Genomic DNA, 16,104 nt, shown 5'->3' with positions numbered 1-16,104 from the left:
TCCAACTTCCACACGAGGGCCAGAGGAGCAGCCATTTTGATGGATAAAAACACGCCATTTACTATGTCAAGTGTAGAGGCCGACCCTGCAGGGCGCTATATTATAGTGGTGGGGAAACTGCATTAATTTCGGGTCATTCTGGCTAATATCTACGCACCAAACTGGGACAACCCTTCGTTCTTCACCAGCCTTTTTTCTCGCCTACCGGATATGACCTCGCACCATCTCATCCTTGGCGGCGACATGAACTGTGCACTCTCCCCGGTGCTGGACCGTAGCTCGCCCAGAAAGGCCCCCCCAGTCCAGCTCGGCCCGCGCAATCCGGCGCTTTCTTAAATCATATGGGGTAGCTGACGTGTGGCGGTTTCGTAATCCTACATCCAGAGGATACTCCTTTTTTTCTCCGGTCCATAATACCTTCTCGCGCATAGACAGCTTTCTCCTGGATAAGAAACTCCTTCCCCTCGTAACCAAATGCGAATACGGAGCGATAGTTATCTCAGACCATGGTCCCTTAGTTATGAAAATGAGTATCCCGAATACACAGCTCGGCCACCGCCAGTGGAGACTCAACCCGTTGCTCCTGTCGGAGGAAGCCTTCACAAGCTTCATCACCTCGGAAATTACATTATTTCTCGACATTAACACTATAATCGCCAAGGACGCCTTAACACGTCATTCCCCGCCATGCTAATTCTGCCAATGACGCCGTAACACGTCATTGAGATCAATATTTCAAAAATCTGTGATGGCAATCATATTTCTCCCGCGGAGACTTGAGATCTACTGTTGATCCCCTCTCAACTCTCCAACGGTTCAAGAGCGCCATCTGGTGGCCGATCGGCGGATCGCCCAAACCGGAAACGGAAACTGGTGCTCATCCAAAATCGGTCCGACCACTCGCTATAGGTCCCGGGACTCGGGCTCCACACAATGGATAGCGATCCGTTACCAATAACTCGATAAACAACATGATTTGGACGTATATACTATTATACAACCTGGAGATGGATCACATATTTCAACATCCCATAATAGGAATATTTTTGCTCCACGCTCATCGCCCAACGGCCCGAGGAGACTGGGGTAAGATTCAGCGCTTTTTTTTACCGTGTTCGATACAAACTGCTCTAATGATCATATCACCCACACTAGATGAATCATCTAACGTTGGCCACGGAATTATAAACGACCCCCCCCCCCATCCGGTCAACATCAGATGATAAGTAGTAACTTCTAGAAGCACGTCCATTTGAAATGTTTTATCTCGCGCCGATCGCTATCAAACTGTATTTGATCATCAATATATACTGCATTTAGGGCTATAAATCACGTTCTGCAGAATGCTGCAGAAAACGATAAAAACATATTTATACTTTAGACCGTATTTTAGTATGAATATGTGAATGAAAAAGTATAACGTTGCTACATCCTGAACGATAGATAATTGACGTTGAATGGGCCATAGTAATGTCAATTTAGCAATACAGTTTAAAAAGTTATAGTCCTGCAAAGAAGGGGAACTTCTCCATAGACAAATAGAGCTGGCAGAGGATGGTATATTATAAGGATGTACATAAGCGTGGCAGTGAAAGGGTTAATAAGACTCCGGGAATGTCTTATTTTTTTTTTTTTATATATTTTTTGCACAAATCTCTCCAATATTCAACACATATCTTTCCACATCACAATATGCAACGTCCAAGATTTGCCTTTTTATTTTTTTGTAAGCACATACAAAACATGTAAAAGACTCATACAAATACATTAAAAACTGACATGGAAATAAAAAAAAGACTTACGAAAAAAAATACTATACATTGTGCATATATATCCCTGATGCACATACTTTACATGTAGACCGATCTACCTGCGAGCAGGTATGTGCTGCATCTTCTATCGGGATGCCATCCTTCTCCATATTGCATGTGAGAGAATGCGTCTCAGATATATGTAGGTGTGCATGAGAGCATGCATGCATGCGTGTCTCAGATGTACGTGGGTACGTGTATCACGTAAGTATGTGTGCATGCCTCATACGTGCGTGTGTGTGTGTGCATCTTTCTGGTGTGTGACTGTACTCCTACCTCTTGTGTGTGTCTCGTATCCATGTGTGCCTCTGCCCCCTATGCGAGTGTGTATCTCAGGTATGTATATGTATGTGCGTCTCAGCTACGTATGTGTGTGTCCCCTATGTATGTGTATATCCCCCATATGTGTAAGTGAGAGCCTATGCTTCAACTATGTGTATATGTACGTGTGTGTATGCCTATTTCCTATAAATGAGTATGTGCATGTATGTGTGCCCCTGGCATGTATATCTCAGCCTTGTGCATATGAGTGTGTGTAAATCTATTATGTACACATACGAATATGTGTATCCTAGATACGTGTATGCGGCTAAACATGCGCATATGAGAGTGTGATAGAGACGGTGGCCATTCCATAGATACCGGGAATGTCTTCTTTAACCATTTGGGAATCACTGAAGGCGTACTTAAGGGGACAGGTGATTTCATATTGCGCCAACCAAAAGAAGATAAACACGGCACGCCTTAAGCAACTGACGGACGAGATTTTGGAGCTAGATAGACTACATAGACTCGCCATCAACAGACACGTTGAAAAAACGTATATCGCTGCGAACTGAGTTTGACCTCCTGTCAACGCGACAGGCTGAGTACCTCATTACTAAAACGCGACAGGGGTACTATGAACATGGGGAGAAGGCCGGACGGATACTTGCCCATCAGCTGCGACAAAGAACTGCCAACCAGTCCATCCCCACTATCAACAATGAGCGGGGCTCAAAAGCCACTGACAACCTTAAAATTAATAAAAGCTTTAAAACTTTCTACCAATCGTTATACACCTCGGACTCGCAAGCGGGGCCCTCCACGCTAGACGATTTCTATAGGACCCTCCGCGTCCCGACAGTCGACCCAGAGAGGGCCGCAGATCTGGAGGAGGAACTTACGGTTGAGGAGATTACGTCAGCGATTAGATCTATGCAGAGTGGCAAGTCCCCGGGGCCAGACGGCTACCCTACAGACTTCTACAAAGAATTCTCAACCCAGCTGTCCCCGCTGCTGCTAGCCGTATTTGATTAATCATTCTCAACAAATTCTCTTCCTCCGACCATGCGCCAAGCGGTTATCTCCTTAATCCTTAAGAAAGACAAGAACCCACTGGAAAGCGGCTCGTTCCGTCCAATTTCCCTCCTTAACGCCGATGTCAAGTAGAGCTGCCGCGGTATCGGTATTACCGCGGTACCGCTGTTACATCATGCCCACCGCAGAGTTGGGCTGAATACCGCATCACCGCTGTTTTTTATAATAATAATAAAGTACCCTGCTCTCGTTGGGCTTGCGGCTCTGCAGATATACCCTACTTCTCTGTCGAGGTTCCAAGCGACCCTATTGGGTACCAGAAAAGTCACATGAAACACTGCAGACCACTGATTGGTCAGAAGAGATACGCGTCACACGTTGGAGCGTCTTGCAGTGCTTTTACTCCCTGAATGTCAGCCATTGATCAGAGCTCACAGTCACAACACGGCTAATACGTTAGCTCCCACCGGAGACCGGAGTGGATTACCATCGCTCCTCAGGGAACGAGGCATAATGATTTTACTGCAACGAAATGTTATAATAAAAGCCCTTCGTTCTATACACTTGTCTGATTGAAAACTTTATTAACAGACCGCAGAATGGGTACAACTCTGCACGCTCTGAGCAAAGAAAGGAACTGAGATATGAATCGAGTAATGCTTGCCTTGCTATGGTCCGGTAAATACGCTGATGTTATAACGAATGCCTTTGTAATCATAAGTAGTAACGTTATAATAATAATAAGAAGAAGAAAGGGTCGGGGGGGTAACCGGCGGGCGCGCCGCTACCACCCCTGCCCGCGACACAGAGGGGAGACTTCGAATCCGTGTTTCACTTTTAATAACGAATGCATGCTTGCCGAATCCCAAACAATATTCATGCTGCAAAGTCACCCTCTAAAGATAGACATTTAGACTAGAGGCAGGCTATATGCTATAAAGAGTAGACTACAAAAAAAAATGCATTCAATCTTTTTTGTGTGTGTGTGTGTGTGTGCGGTAATAACCGCAGCGGTAGGAAATATTTAGCAAATTTGTGCGGTAAGGAAAACATCAATACCGCGGCAGCTCTAATGTCAAGGTTCTCGCTAAGGTTCTGGCGCGTCGTCTGGAGGGGGTTCTCCCCTCAATTATCTCGCCGGACCAAACAGGCTTCATCAAGAATCTGTACTCTCTTTAATATCAGATGCCTCCTAAATATCCTGTATAGCCCCTCTCCACCCGGAACACCTGAGGTGGTCCTCTCCCTTGATGCGGAAAAAGCGTTTGATCGGGTGGAGTGGGACTATCTTTTTCACGCTCTGGAGAGGTTTGGGTTTGGCCCTAAACTCATAGCTTGGATTAAAATTCTATATACGTCTCAGATGGCTGCCGTTCGCACCAACAACAATCTATCCACCTACTTTGAACTCCATAGGGGTACGAGACAGGGATGTCCTTTATCTCCACTCCTTTTCGCGATCGCAATGGAGTCCCTTGCGCTGGCTCTGAGGCAGAGCACCAATATCAAGGGGATCATGCGCGCGGACTCGGAGCATAAAGTCTCGCTCTAAGCGGACGACATGTTGTTGTATATATCACAACCCCAAACGAGTCTTCCTCGGTTGATGACCCTACTTGCAGACTTCGGCAAAATATCCGGATACAAAATCAACATTCAAAAAAGCGAACTGATGCCCGTCGGCACCTCGGCGGATCGGATACCTCTGAGCACATTCCCGTTTAGCCCTAAAAAGGTCAAGTACCTCGGGATATGGATCACACATGAACATAAGGACCTATATATGGCTAACTATCAACCTTTACTGTCTGACCTGGCGAGAGATATTGAACGTTGGGACCCCCTGTCGCTATCCCTGGGTGGGAGAATCAACACAATAAAGATGAATGTATTGCCGAAATTTCTATATGTATTTCAGAGTCTTCCAGTCTTTCTGACCAAGACATTCTTCTCCAAGATCTGGAACAAAAAACCACCCCGGATCAAAAGATCTATGCTGCAGAGACCCCGCGTAATGGGTGGGATGGCGCTTCCAAACTTTATTTACTACTACTGGGCAGCAAACATAAAATCGTTATTATACTGGGTAAAGTGGGAGGACACAGCCCCCTGGTGGACAGTACTGGAGGGGGCGTCGGTTAAATCCACCTCCCTATCTGCCTTGTTATGTGCTAAGCTCCCGTTCACACAGCCCATATCTAGCTTTACCTCGAACCCAGTTGTCATCCACTCGATAAAAGTGTGGAACCAAGGGGCGGCTACGTGGCGTAGTGGGCAAGGCGCTTGCCACGAAATGCTGGAGACGCTGGGCTCGTCAGTTCGAGCCCAGCGCTCCACATTTGCTTTCAGTTTAGCTGGTCGTCCGTACTAATACACATTGGCCGTATTAGGGGGTGGGAAACTGATGGGTGGGGATCGGGCGTTGTGGACAGCGACTCCTACAGGTCGGTTGGTGCGCCTGCGCAGTAGAATCAGGAAGTGTCGGGGGCAGCGTGAGCCTCCCACGCGTTACTCCTCGCCACTGAGAGATCGAGCTGCGCAGGTGAAAAGATGCGACTGCTGTTACCTCAAGTACCGGAGGGGACTTGTGCTATGTATGACTTAGTCCACATTGCAGCCGGCTTGTGGGAGGCAAGAAACAGCGTCCGTGACAGGGGAGGGTTGAATTGGATGATATGAAATTGGGATGGGAGAAAATATAGAAAATGGGAGAAAAAGTTGATCAAAAAAAAAAAAGGTGTGGAACCAATTTAGAAGAACCTTCTCCCTCAGGGAACCATCAATGGTTGCTCCGATCACAAGAAATCACATGTTTGTCCCATCAACGATGGATAAGGCCTTTGACGGTTAGGTTGGGAGTGGAGTGATTACGCTGTCTGACCTCTATATAGACGGCAACTTTGCCTCCTTTGAACAGCTAGTACAGAAATACAAGATCCCTAGGTCACACTTCTATAGATACTTGCAACTCCGGAGCTTCGAAACTTCGAACTCGGACTGCTACCCAGTGTGTCCTCCTGCCTCCCTTTTAGACTCAATCTTGAACTGTAAACTGATCCAGAAACAGGCTATAAGCAGAATTTATGAACTACTTAATAGAAGCAACTCGACACCTTTAGACTGACTTAGGTGAACCAATCACAGAGGTCACATGGGACAAGATAATACAGGGGATTTTCTCCTCTTCCATTTGCCTTAAACATGCGGTTATCCAATTTAAAATTGTACACCGACTGCATTGGTCTAAAGACAGGCTCTCTAAGATATATCCCGACATAGACCCTCTATGCCAGTGATTCCCAACCTGGGGTCCGCGGACCCCCTGGGGGTCCGCCAGGGGGTCCGCCAGACCACAGATGATTTGAGGTCTTTTTTTTCTTTTTTTTTACAGTTTTTTTTTAAAGAAATTAAAAAAAAATTCTTTGAGAAATATTTAATTAGCATGTTTTTATCATCAGAAGCATGAATAGTCTCTCCACTACAATAAAAAATAAAGATAAATAAATAAACATCTAGACATGATTTTTGAACGTTAACAGTAGGCTACCGGGTAGCCGCTAAAACGCGAATCAGTTGACTGTATCACTTTCCGTAGCTAGCCTAGCACGCTAGTTAACTTTCTCGGCTCGTCTGCAGTCAGCCGCCAGAGGCGAAAATGTGTGACAAACGAAAAGGAGATGACGGCAGCTCATCTGCAAAAAAAGTTAGGACCTACAGCAATCGCGAAAATTACATCACCATGGGCTTCACTGAGGGACCAGACAAACGACCTGAGTGTGTGATTTGTGGAGAAAAGTTGGCAAACTCGAGCCTGAAGCCCAGCAAGCTGAAGAGACATCAGGCGTCTAAGCACCCAGAAACCGTTGGGAAGGATCTGGACTTTTTTCGGAGGAAAGAACAGTCTCTCAAGGCGAACAAGCCTGTTGATGTTAGAGTAGCGTGGAGCAGGTGTGGCAGTGATTTACAGACGGCTACCGAAGCCTCCTTCGAGTGTTCGCTTTTAATTGCAAAAGCAAAGAAACCGCACAATATTGGCGAGCAGCTCATCAAACCAGCCTGCATCAAAATGGTTTAGAAACTGTGCGGCCCAGGGGAGCTCCAGTAGCTCACCACGTACCGCGAGTGCTATTGCCGTGGACAACCGTGCTCGTCACGGATCTGGGGCTGAGCGCGTTCGAATCCCGGACGGCAGCCGTGCCTTTCCCAGAGTGTCTTCCCCCCCATCTGAACCCTTTCAGCCTGCTTCTGTCGGTCGAACTTGACCAAGTATGAATGCGATGAAAAAGCGATAAACGCTAAAAAGAACCAGCTGACTGGTCAAAGTTTTAAAAAAAGAAACTGTGCGGCCCACAGGTGGCGGATAAACTAAAATCAGTACCACTCTCGAACAATGTAGTGAAAGACCGAATTGATAAGATGTCAAGTGATTGCGAGCAGCAGCTGTCAGAAAAGCTTAGAAAGGGTCCATTTGCCATACAACTTGATGAAACTACAACTGTCGCAGACGAGGCTGTGCTCATCGTTTATGTGCAATATATCGAAAATGAGGATCTGAAGCAGGACATTCTCATGTCAGTCAACCTTACTACCACCACTCGAGGTGAGGATATTTTTACTGCAGTGGATTCTTACTTCATTGAACATAAATGCAAACCGTTCATCATTAGGGCCTGATTTGAGAGGATGAATACAGGATTTGAATATTGGCCAACATTTTGAAATACATATGGTGCAAGATGAGATTTGTTGATTGAAGGCACAAGTCAAAGAAGCATAGTGGGTCTAATTATGATGCATATGCCTGTGTATAAGCAGTTTGTTATTAAAATGACAAAAAAAAGTATTTTATGGTATTTTATTAGGAGGGGGGTCTAGGAATTTCATCAGAGATGTTTGGGGGTCCCTGGGGGAAAAAAGGTTGGGAACCCCTGCTCTATGCGACCGCTGCAGACAGGCTCCAGCCACTCTGCTCCACATGTTCTGGATGTGCCCAAAGTTGCACACCTACTGGCAGACCATCTTTGACACCTTCTCTAAGATATTTGGAAAGGAAGTGGAACCATCACCATATATTGCATTATTCGGAGTGGCCCCAGCGGACATCCACTTTAGATGGTGGGAATCTAGAATGCTGGCCTTCTGTTCACTTTTGGCCAGAAGGCTGATACTGTTCAAATGGAAGGACCCAGGTTCAACTGTCTACGGCCACTGGATGAGAGAAGTCATGTATCATATTAAACTGGAGAAGATCAGGTATACTATCAGAGGTTGTACCGAAAAATTCCACAATATTTGGGATCCTTTCCCAACTTTCTTTGAGGGTATGGAAGCGGATAATGTGACAGAGGCGATCTGACTGGCCTTCCTGGGCCCCGTTCCCCGTACCTGGTTCAACTAAGTCGATCAAGATGTCATTATCCAGATTCAGTTAACCCGATGTTTGAAGCCGGGATTTTCCTGTTCCTCGAAGGTGGATTCAGTCTCGTTAACTCAAGCCAGACTTGAGACCCAGGATAAGTGCGCGCGGCCGCTCCAGTTGAAAAGCCAGCACGTATCGAGAGCAGAGATCCTGATTCTCTAGCGGCATTGATTGATTAATTGATTTAAAACTTTATTAACATATTGCAGTACGGCTCAATCGCCTCGCCGACAAGTTAAATGTGTTATCTATAGGCTAATTTTAAGTCCCTCATTACCTCAATCAATCAGATTATATTTCTTTAAACGTGCCTGCTGGATTGAATAATCAAATGAGATCTTGCTAGCGAAAATAATTAGTTAAACTGTTATACAAAATAACGATACGGCTCTCTTCCCATTGATTGATGTATGGTCGATCTTTTACTTATCTCCACTGTGGTGTAATGGGTTCTTCTTTTGACTTTCACGCAGACGACCGGGGTTCGAAACCTAGTCTTTCCCTTCTTTTTGCGATGTAGGAATAATTCAATTTGGTGCACGTTGAGAGCTATATAAAGAATGACATCCTCAATGCATGTAGATTTATAATATTTTAACTTAAAACTAGGCTACTTTGGCGTATAATCATTAATATTATATTCCAAAAAATTATATTGGAAACACGGGGTTTCGAACACCGGTCGCTGGGTTGGCAGGATTGAGCACTACCGCTGCGCCACTGTGCCAGATGGGATAAATTCATTGTTTATACATTAATGAACGAGACAAGATCCACAATCCACGCATAGACACTTCAATTTTATGCTTGAATGAAACACAATCCAGGCGCTCCATTAAACATCCACAGCGGAGAATATGAAAGGAATCAGAGCCAAACGAGCGATAGGTTTCAATCATTAAAAATATCCCCGCGGGATTCACATTTGCAATGCTGCGCGTTGTTAAAATAACCACATAATGTGTACATCGCACCGAGCGAGCGCCACGGTATATATAACGTGCATTATTTAGGACAAAGTGAATTTAGTATCAGCATTTTGGGTCTATTTTACATTTCAAAAGCCCCCTCTGGAAGAATGGAGCACAAAAACGTAATTCAGAATGGTATAAAGCAGATCCTAGACTGTGGGAATAATTTCAGGAAACGCGCTGTCACTTTCTTTGCGGGGGCGTGGCTGTGCTTCATCCGGCTAACTTGAACTTAAACCCTGCTTTCGACCAGGCTCAAACTTTTGGATCTGTTGTCATGGTGATTTGGACAATCCAGGTACGGGGAACCGGAAAGTCCGGCTTAAGTCAGACTTAACCGAAAGTTATCCGGCTAACTCAGTTATCCAGGTACGGGGAACGGGGCCCTGGTCTCTCAGCTTGTTATTATTTATTTTTTTCTATTATGTTCTTACTTTTCTTCTTCTCTATCTGCAGAATGCAAGAGATATGTGACTGCTGTCTGGTGATTTAAAAGCTAAAAAGGAAAAACAATGATTAATAAACGATCTAAGATATTGTAGAATGATTTTGTCTGGTATAGGGGTGGGGGGAGGGAGGGCCTTATTTTATTTTGTTGTTTGTCTGTTAAAACAAAATTTTCAAATAAAAAAAACCTTGTTCAAAAAAAATAAAAGTAGCACTGGTGACGTGAAATCACTGAGCCCAGAGAGGAGTGGTTCGGCAAAAAATTGTTCAGAGTATATTTGCTAACGTAATTTTTTTTATTTCTCCACGTGGTAAATACACAGGTCACAACATGTTTACAGGAACGTTTTAGAGTTGTATTTGGAGTGTATTTCGTGACTGTAGGAGACTGTAGGGAACTTCAGGGTAAAGGTGATGAAGCTACGCTAACGGTGCGGGCGTTCCCTAAGCCTAATGCATGCAGAGAGACAAAAAAGGTATGCATCTTCTTGTCTAACTCCAGGGAAGATGGTAAATAAACTAATTTCCCAAAATGTTGTAGTTTTCCCTTTAAGTATCAAATCTAAAATAAGAAAATATATACTATAGGTATCAAAAGTAAAATTAGAAATGTAGTAACGTTAAGTAAAGTATCAACAAGAGTGGTTACATCTATAAGACGCTGATGATTCTGATGTTTTTCCTGTGTTACCACTAAGTAACACACCATCAGAGGAAAAGTAACACACCATCAGAGGAAAAGTAACACACCATCAGAGGAAAAGTAACACACCATCAGAGGAAAAGTAACACACCATCAGAGGAAAAGTAACACACCATCAGAGGAAAAGTAACACACCATCAGAGGAAAAGTAACACACCTTCAGGGGAAAAGTAACACACCTTCAGGAGAAAAGTAACACACCATCAGAGGAAAAGTAACACACCTTCAGGAGAAAAGTAACACACCTTCAGGGGAAAAGTAACACACCTTCAGGGGAAAAGTAACACACCTTCAGGGGAAAAGTAACACACCTTCAGAGGAAAAGTAACACACCTTCAGGAGAAAAGTAACACACCTTCAGGAGAAAAGTAACACACCTTCAGGGGAAAAGTAACACACCTTCAGGAGAAAAGTAACACACCATCAGAGGAAAAGTAACACACCTTCAGGAGAAAAGTAACACACCTTCAGGGGAAAAGTAACACACCTTCAGGGGAAAAGTAACACACCTTCAGAGGAAAAGTAACACACCTTCAGGAGAAAAGTAACACCTTCAGGAGAAAGGTAACACACATCCAGGAGAAAAGTAACACTCCTGAAGTAACACACCTTCAGGAGAAAAGTAACACACCTTCAGGAGAAAAGTAACACACCTTCAAGAGAAAAGTAACACACCTTCAGGAGAAAAGTAACACACCTTCAAGAGAAAAGTAACACACCTTCAGGGGTTAAGGCAACACACCATTAGAGGAAAAGTAACATACCTTCAGAGGAAAAGTAACACACCTTCAGGAGAAAAGTAACACACCTTCAGGGGAAAGGTAACACACCTTCAGGAGAAAAGTACTGTCGTAGCAGCTGGTCTTGAGAGCGGGGAGAAAGGGACAGAATATTAATGGCTGCTGCATCCGTCATGGCTCCTCCAAAACCCCTGATCTTCTGGTACTTCTGGTAAGGAACGATGGTCAACCTGAGTCCTCCTGAGAAACACAGAGAGGACGGGATGGAGGTCAAATGGGACCTATGACAAAAGTATGGCCTTTAATTGTATTGCCTATATTTATGTCTTCTACTATTACCAAGCCCATACCTGTACCCCCCCCCCCCCCCCCATTGATTGATTGATTGAAAACTTTATTAACAGATTGCAGAATGGGTACAGTACAGTACAGCTCAATACACACAATTGTTAAGGGGATGCAGACCAGAGAAAGACTTTCGTCTTGTTTACATCAGGGTCCCCCATTTTCAATTCATCATAACATATATGACATACACGACATACAGATAGATAGACAGCACTGCTACATCTATACATTTATGACATACCAGATTTGCAAATACAGTACTGTTTGTGATACAAAAAGAGTCTAAAAAAGAGAGTATATACATTTGATGTAGAAACTGTACATTGGAGGAGGTTGGGTAGGTGGGGTGGGGGGGGGGACTGTACATTGGAGGTGGTTGGGTGGGTGGGGGTTGGGTAGGCGGGGTGGGGGAAACTATACAACTGTACAAGCAAAACTGTACATTGGAATATCAACGAAACCATACTTGGTTCTAAGAAGAGGGTCTTGTGTGTTCTTGGGTTCGTTAGGTCATTTACTGTACATTGGAGGGGGTTGGGTTAGGACATTTACAGGGGCCAGTTTCGAAAATTGCAGTCTCCCGTAGGTGTTCTTTGAGAGTGAATGAATGAATGAATGAAAACGTTATTTAACAGATTGCAGAATGGGTACAATACAGTACGGCTCAATACACACAATTGTTAAGGGGATGCAGACCAGAGAAAGACGTTTGTCTTGTTTACATCAGGGTCCCCCATTTTCAATTCATATTGACATTTATGACATACACAACATACATGACATTTATGGCATAGGGACATACAGGTATTTAATACTGATACATTTGTGACATAAACGGTATTCAAATATACAGTACTGTTACCCATAGATCCTGACAGAGTATATACATATGATGGGGAGGGGAGTTAGGGGACTGTACATTAGGAGGGGGTGGGTGTGGGTGGGAGAGAAATATACATACGGTGGGGAGGAGACTGTACATTTGGAGGGGGTGGGAGAGAAATATACATACGGCCGGGAGAGAATATATACATGCGGTGTGGAGAAAAGTAGATGCTGCTATGATGCCTGAATTTCTCCAAGGGGATCAATAAAGGGATATCTTATCTCATCTTATTAAGTGAGCAGCTGAAAGAAGTGTGTAAATACCAGCCCCCCCCCCTCACAGCAGCAGATTCAAGTAGCAAGTTGTGTGGTACTGTAAGCTGGTAATCTGTCAATGTGTTACTGTATCACCTTGGGAAGTCTGATATTGTGGTAGCATAAATCTAAGTATGGGAAACACTGTAATTCCTCTATCAAGATGACTGCTCTTGGACGACGGACCAGCCACTCACCTGTTCCACTGCTGTTCTTGTGGACCTGGCCCAGGTTCTTCTCCAGCCTACTGCCAGCCTTGCTGCTCAGGTACGAGGAGAACTGGCCCAGCGGTGGCAAGGTGACTGACCCAACGCTGTCACAGTATGTTGAGTTACACTCACACACCACTGAGTCATGGCCAAAGTCACGGGGGACACACGGACTTATCCCTAGGAAGAGGATTTGCATCAAGTCACAAACAAGATAGATGCATGTTATCCTTCTTCTGAGTAAGTGACACAGTGTGAAGAAGAAATTGGGTGTCAATGTTTAGATTTAAATGTTAACACAGGAAGAAGCATTAGCTGTATATTAATGAAACGGTGCAAGAGGATAGCAAAAGGTGTTTGTAGCTAGGCTTGGTGATTTGATAGTACTGACCTGTGGTGGAGTGGGACACTACTAATGTGAACAGAACAAGGGCCACAACAATGGTAGCTGGTATCAATGACGATGCCATTTTATCTACAAATAAAGTAGATCAACTCATATTACATTATAGTATGCTCAAATAGAACATGCATACTTGCAAACAATGCTTGTAAACAATGACAGCCAATGCAAACAATGCTTGAAACAATAAGGGAGACACGTTCCATTCATTTAGCTGACACACGCGTTTCATTTTCGACTACTACAGGGCCAATTCATTCAATTGCCTTCAGAATAAATAATCTTACCTTTGGAGGCACTATCAGTATATCTGGCATGTCCTGGAGAGTATTTCAAATATTTAGTCAAATATTTCTTTAACCTGCCATGTCCGCGTTTCCCAAGTCAATGTTTTGGAGTTGGAACCCGGTAGTATTATGACCTAAAGGCTGTCACGTGGACAACCATGCAATGCAACGCTTCTGTCCCCAGATGGCGCTAATTCCAACATCTTTGATTTATTTTCTGATGCCATCATGTACCATAGTCCATAAAATATAACCCCGTTCTTTGAAATACACTGCACTTGAATCTTGAATGTGCTTTAATATGTAACAACAGTCCCTAATTTATCTTTTTCCTGTATGTAATCTGCATTGTGATCAGTAATTGTCAATCCAGCAGGAAAAAAACTGAGCGCCCTCCAACCTAACAAGGCCACTGGCCATGACAACATCCCCTCCAAATTCATCAGAGACTTAGCAGCCGCCATCACCCCAGTCATCACACACATAATAAACCTCTCCATAAAACAGGGACACGTCCCCAAGGACTTCAAAATTGCGAGAGTAACACCCCTGCACAAAAAAGGCAGTAAATTAGACCAACTACCGCCCTGTTTCTATCCTTACCTCCATCTTGAAAGTCATGGAAAAATTTTTATACGAACAGGTCGAAAAACAACCACATCAAACAAGAGGTGGACGCGGGCGAATACTGCGGCATGGTCATGCTGGACCTACAAAAGGCCTTTGACACTGTCAATCACACCATTCTGATTGACAAGCTAAAAGCAATTGGTTTTGATAGTCTATCAGTGAGCTGGATGAAATCCTACCTGGAGGGGAGAGAGCAGATGGTGGAGGTAAACGGTACCCAATCCCCCCCCCTCACAGTAAGCTGTGGTGTTCCACAAGGAAGCATACTAGGTCCGCTACTGTTCCTAATTTATGCAAATGACATGTCGTCAGCTTGTGACTGCAACTTGTTCCTGTTTGCGGATGACTCAGCCCTGCTGGTCTCTGACAAGAACAAGTTACAGGTTGAAAAAACCCTCAGCTCAGAACTAGGCAAAATCTGCATATGGCTCGCTGATAACAAACTATCATTAGGCTTACACATGGGCAAAACAGAGTCCATTCTCTTCGGTTCAAATAACAAACTCAGCAAGACCGACAGCTTCTCAGTTACAGTGGGTGACAATATTGTCACAAGGAAAGAAGATATTACCTACCTGGGTTCCATCCTAGAGGCAAATCTTTCCTGTGACAAAATGGCATTCAATGTAATAAAAAAAAGTCAACCAACAAACTCGATTCTTGTACCGGATCTCCTCACTGGTAAACAAGAATACCCTGAAGACTCTGGCAGGAGCACTCATTCAAGGGTACTATGACTATGCTTGCACCTCATGGTACCAAAGCACCTCAAAGGTGCTAAAAACAAAATTACAAACATCTCAAAACAAACTGGTCAGACTACTGCTTGACCTTACTCCTAGAACCCACTTCACCCCTGCCCACTTCGACAACCTAGGATGGCTTAGAGTAGACGACAGAGTACAGCAACTTGCAATGGGCCTGGTCTACAAGATACACTACACGACCAAGGTACCCATGTACATGTCAAAATACTTCCCAAAGGTCAGTGAATACCACGATCACAACACCAGAGGGAGCTCCACAAATCATGTTAAACCCAGATTCGGCTCAAACAAGGGACTAAAAACGTTTCGCAATTATGCCACATCAATGTGGAACGCCCTACCCAAAGCTGTAAAGGAATGTGAATCACTACCCACTTTCAAAAACACTCAAAAAACACCTACGGGAGACTGCAATTCGAAACTGGCCCCTGTAAATGTCCTAACACAACCCCCTCCAATGTACAGTAAATGTCCTAACCCAATAATATGCGAGACCCTCTTCTTGGGACCAAGTAAGGTTTCGTCGATAATCCAATGTGGTTACCCCCCCCCCCCCCCCCCACCTCCAATGTACAGTTTCCTCCACCCCACCTACCTGAACCCCCCCCTCCACCCCACCTCCAATGTAGTTTCTTAGTCAAATGTATATACTCTTTTTTAGACTATTTTTGTATCACAAACAGTACTTTGTAAATCTGGTATGTCATAAATGTATAGATGTAGCAGTACTGTCTAGATCTGTATGTCATGCATGTCATATATGTTATGATGAATTGAAAATGGGGGACCCTGATGTAAACAAGACGAAAGTCTTTCTCTGGTCTGCATCCCCTTAACAATTGTGTGTATTGAGCTGTATTGTATTGTACCCATTCTGCAATCTGTTAATACAATTTTCAATCAATCAATCAATCAGAGAAAAACTTGTCC

At 44.2% G+C, this 16,104-nt stretch overlaps 1 protein-coding gene across 3 annotated transcripts in view; it reads right to left on the bottom strand.

The window, feature by feature from the left end:
* Nucleotides 1-13,903, bottom strand: part of gba1 (glucosylceramidase beta 1) — a 32,892-nt gene extending 18,989 nt beyond the window's left edge. For all 3 annotated transcript variants that reach the window (XM_084336534.1, XM_084336533.1, XM_084336535.1), the window contains exons 1-4: nt 13,778-13,903; nt 13,479-13,562; nt 13,076-13,267; nt 11,481-11,630 (exon numbers count right to left, since the gene is read on the bottom strand). In XM_084336534.1, coding sequence (XP_084192660.1) covers nt 11,481-11,630; nt 13,076-13,267; nt 13,479-13,557 — 421 coding nt within the window. In that variant the 5' untranslated portion in view covers nt 13,558-13,562; nt 13,778-13,903. The remainder of the gene's footprint in view (nt 1-11,480; nt 11,631-13,075; nt 13,268-13,478; nt 13,563-13,777) is intronic.
* Between the last annotated feature and the right edge of the window lie 2,201 nt (nt 13,904-16,104).

This window comes from Notolepis coatsorum, assembly GCF_963971535.1.
Source record: "Notolepis coatsorum genome assembly, chromosome: 19".
In the NCBI taxonomy this organism is placed as follows: domain Eukaryota; kingdom Metazoa; phylum Chordata; class Actinopteri; order Aulopiformes; family Paralepididae; genus Notolepis; species Notolepis coatsorum.
Note: the sequence above shows the minus strand (reverse complement) of the source record. Positions and strands in the feature narration are given on the sequence as shown.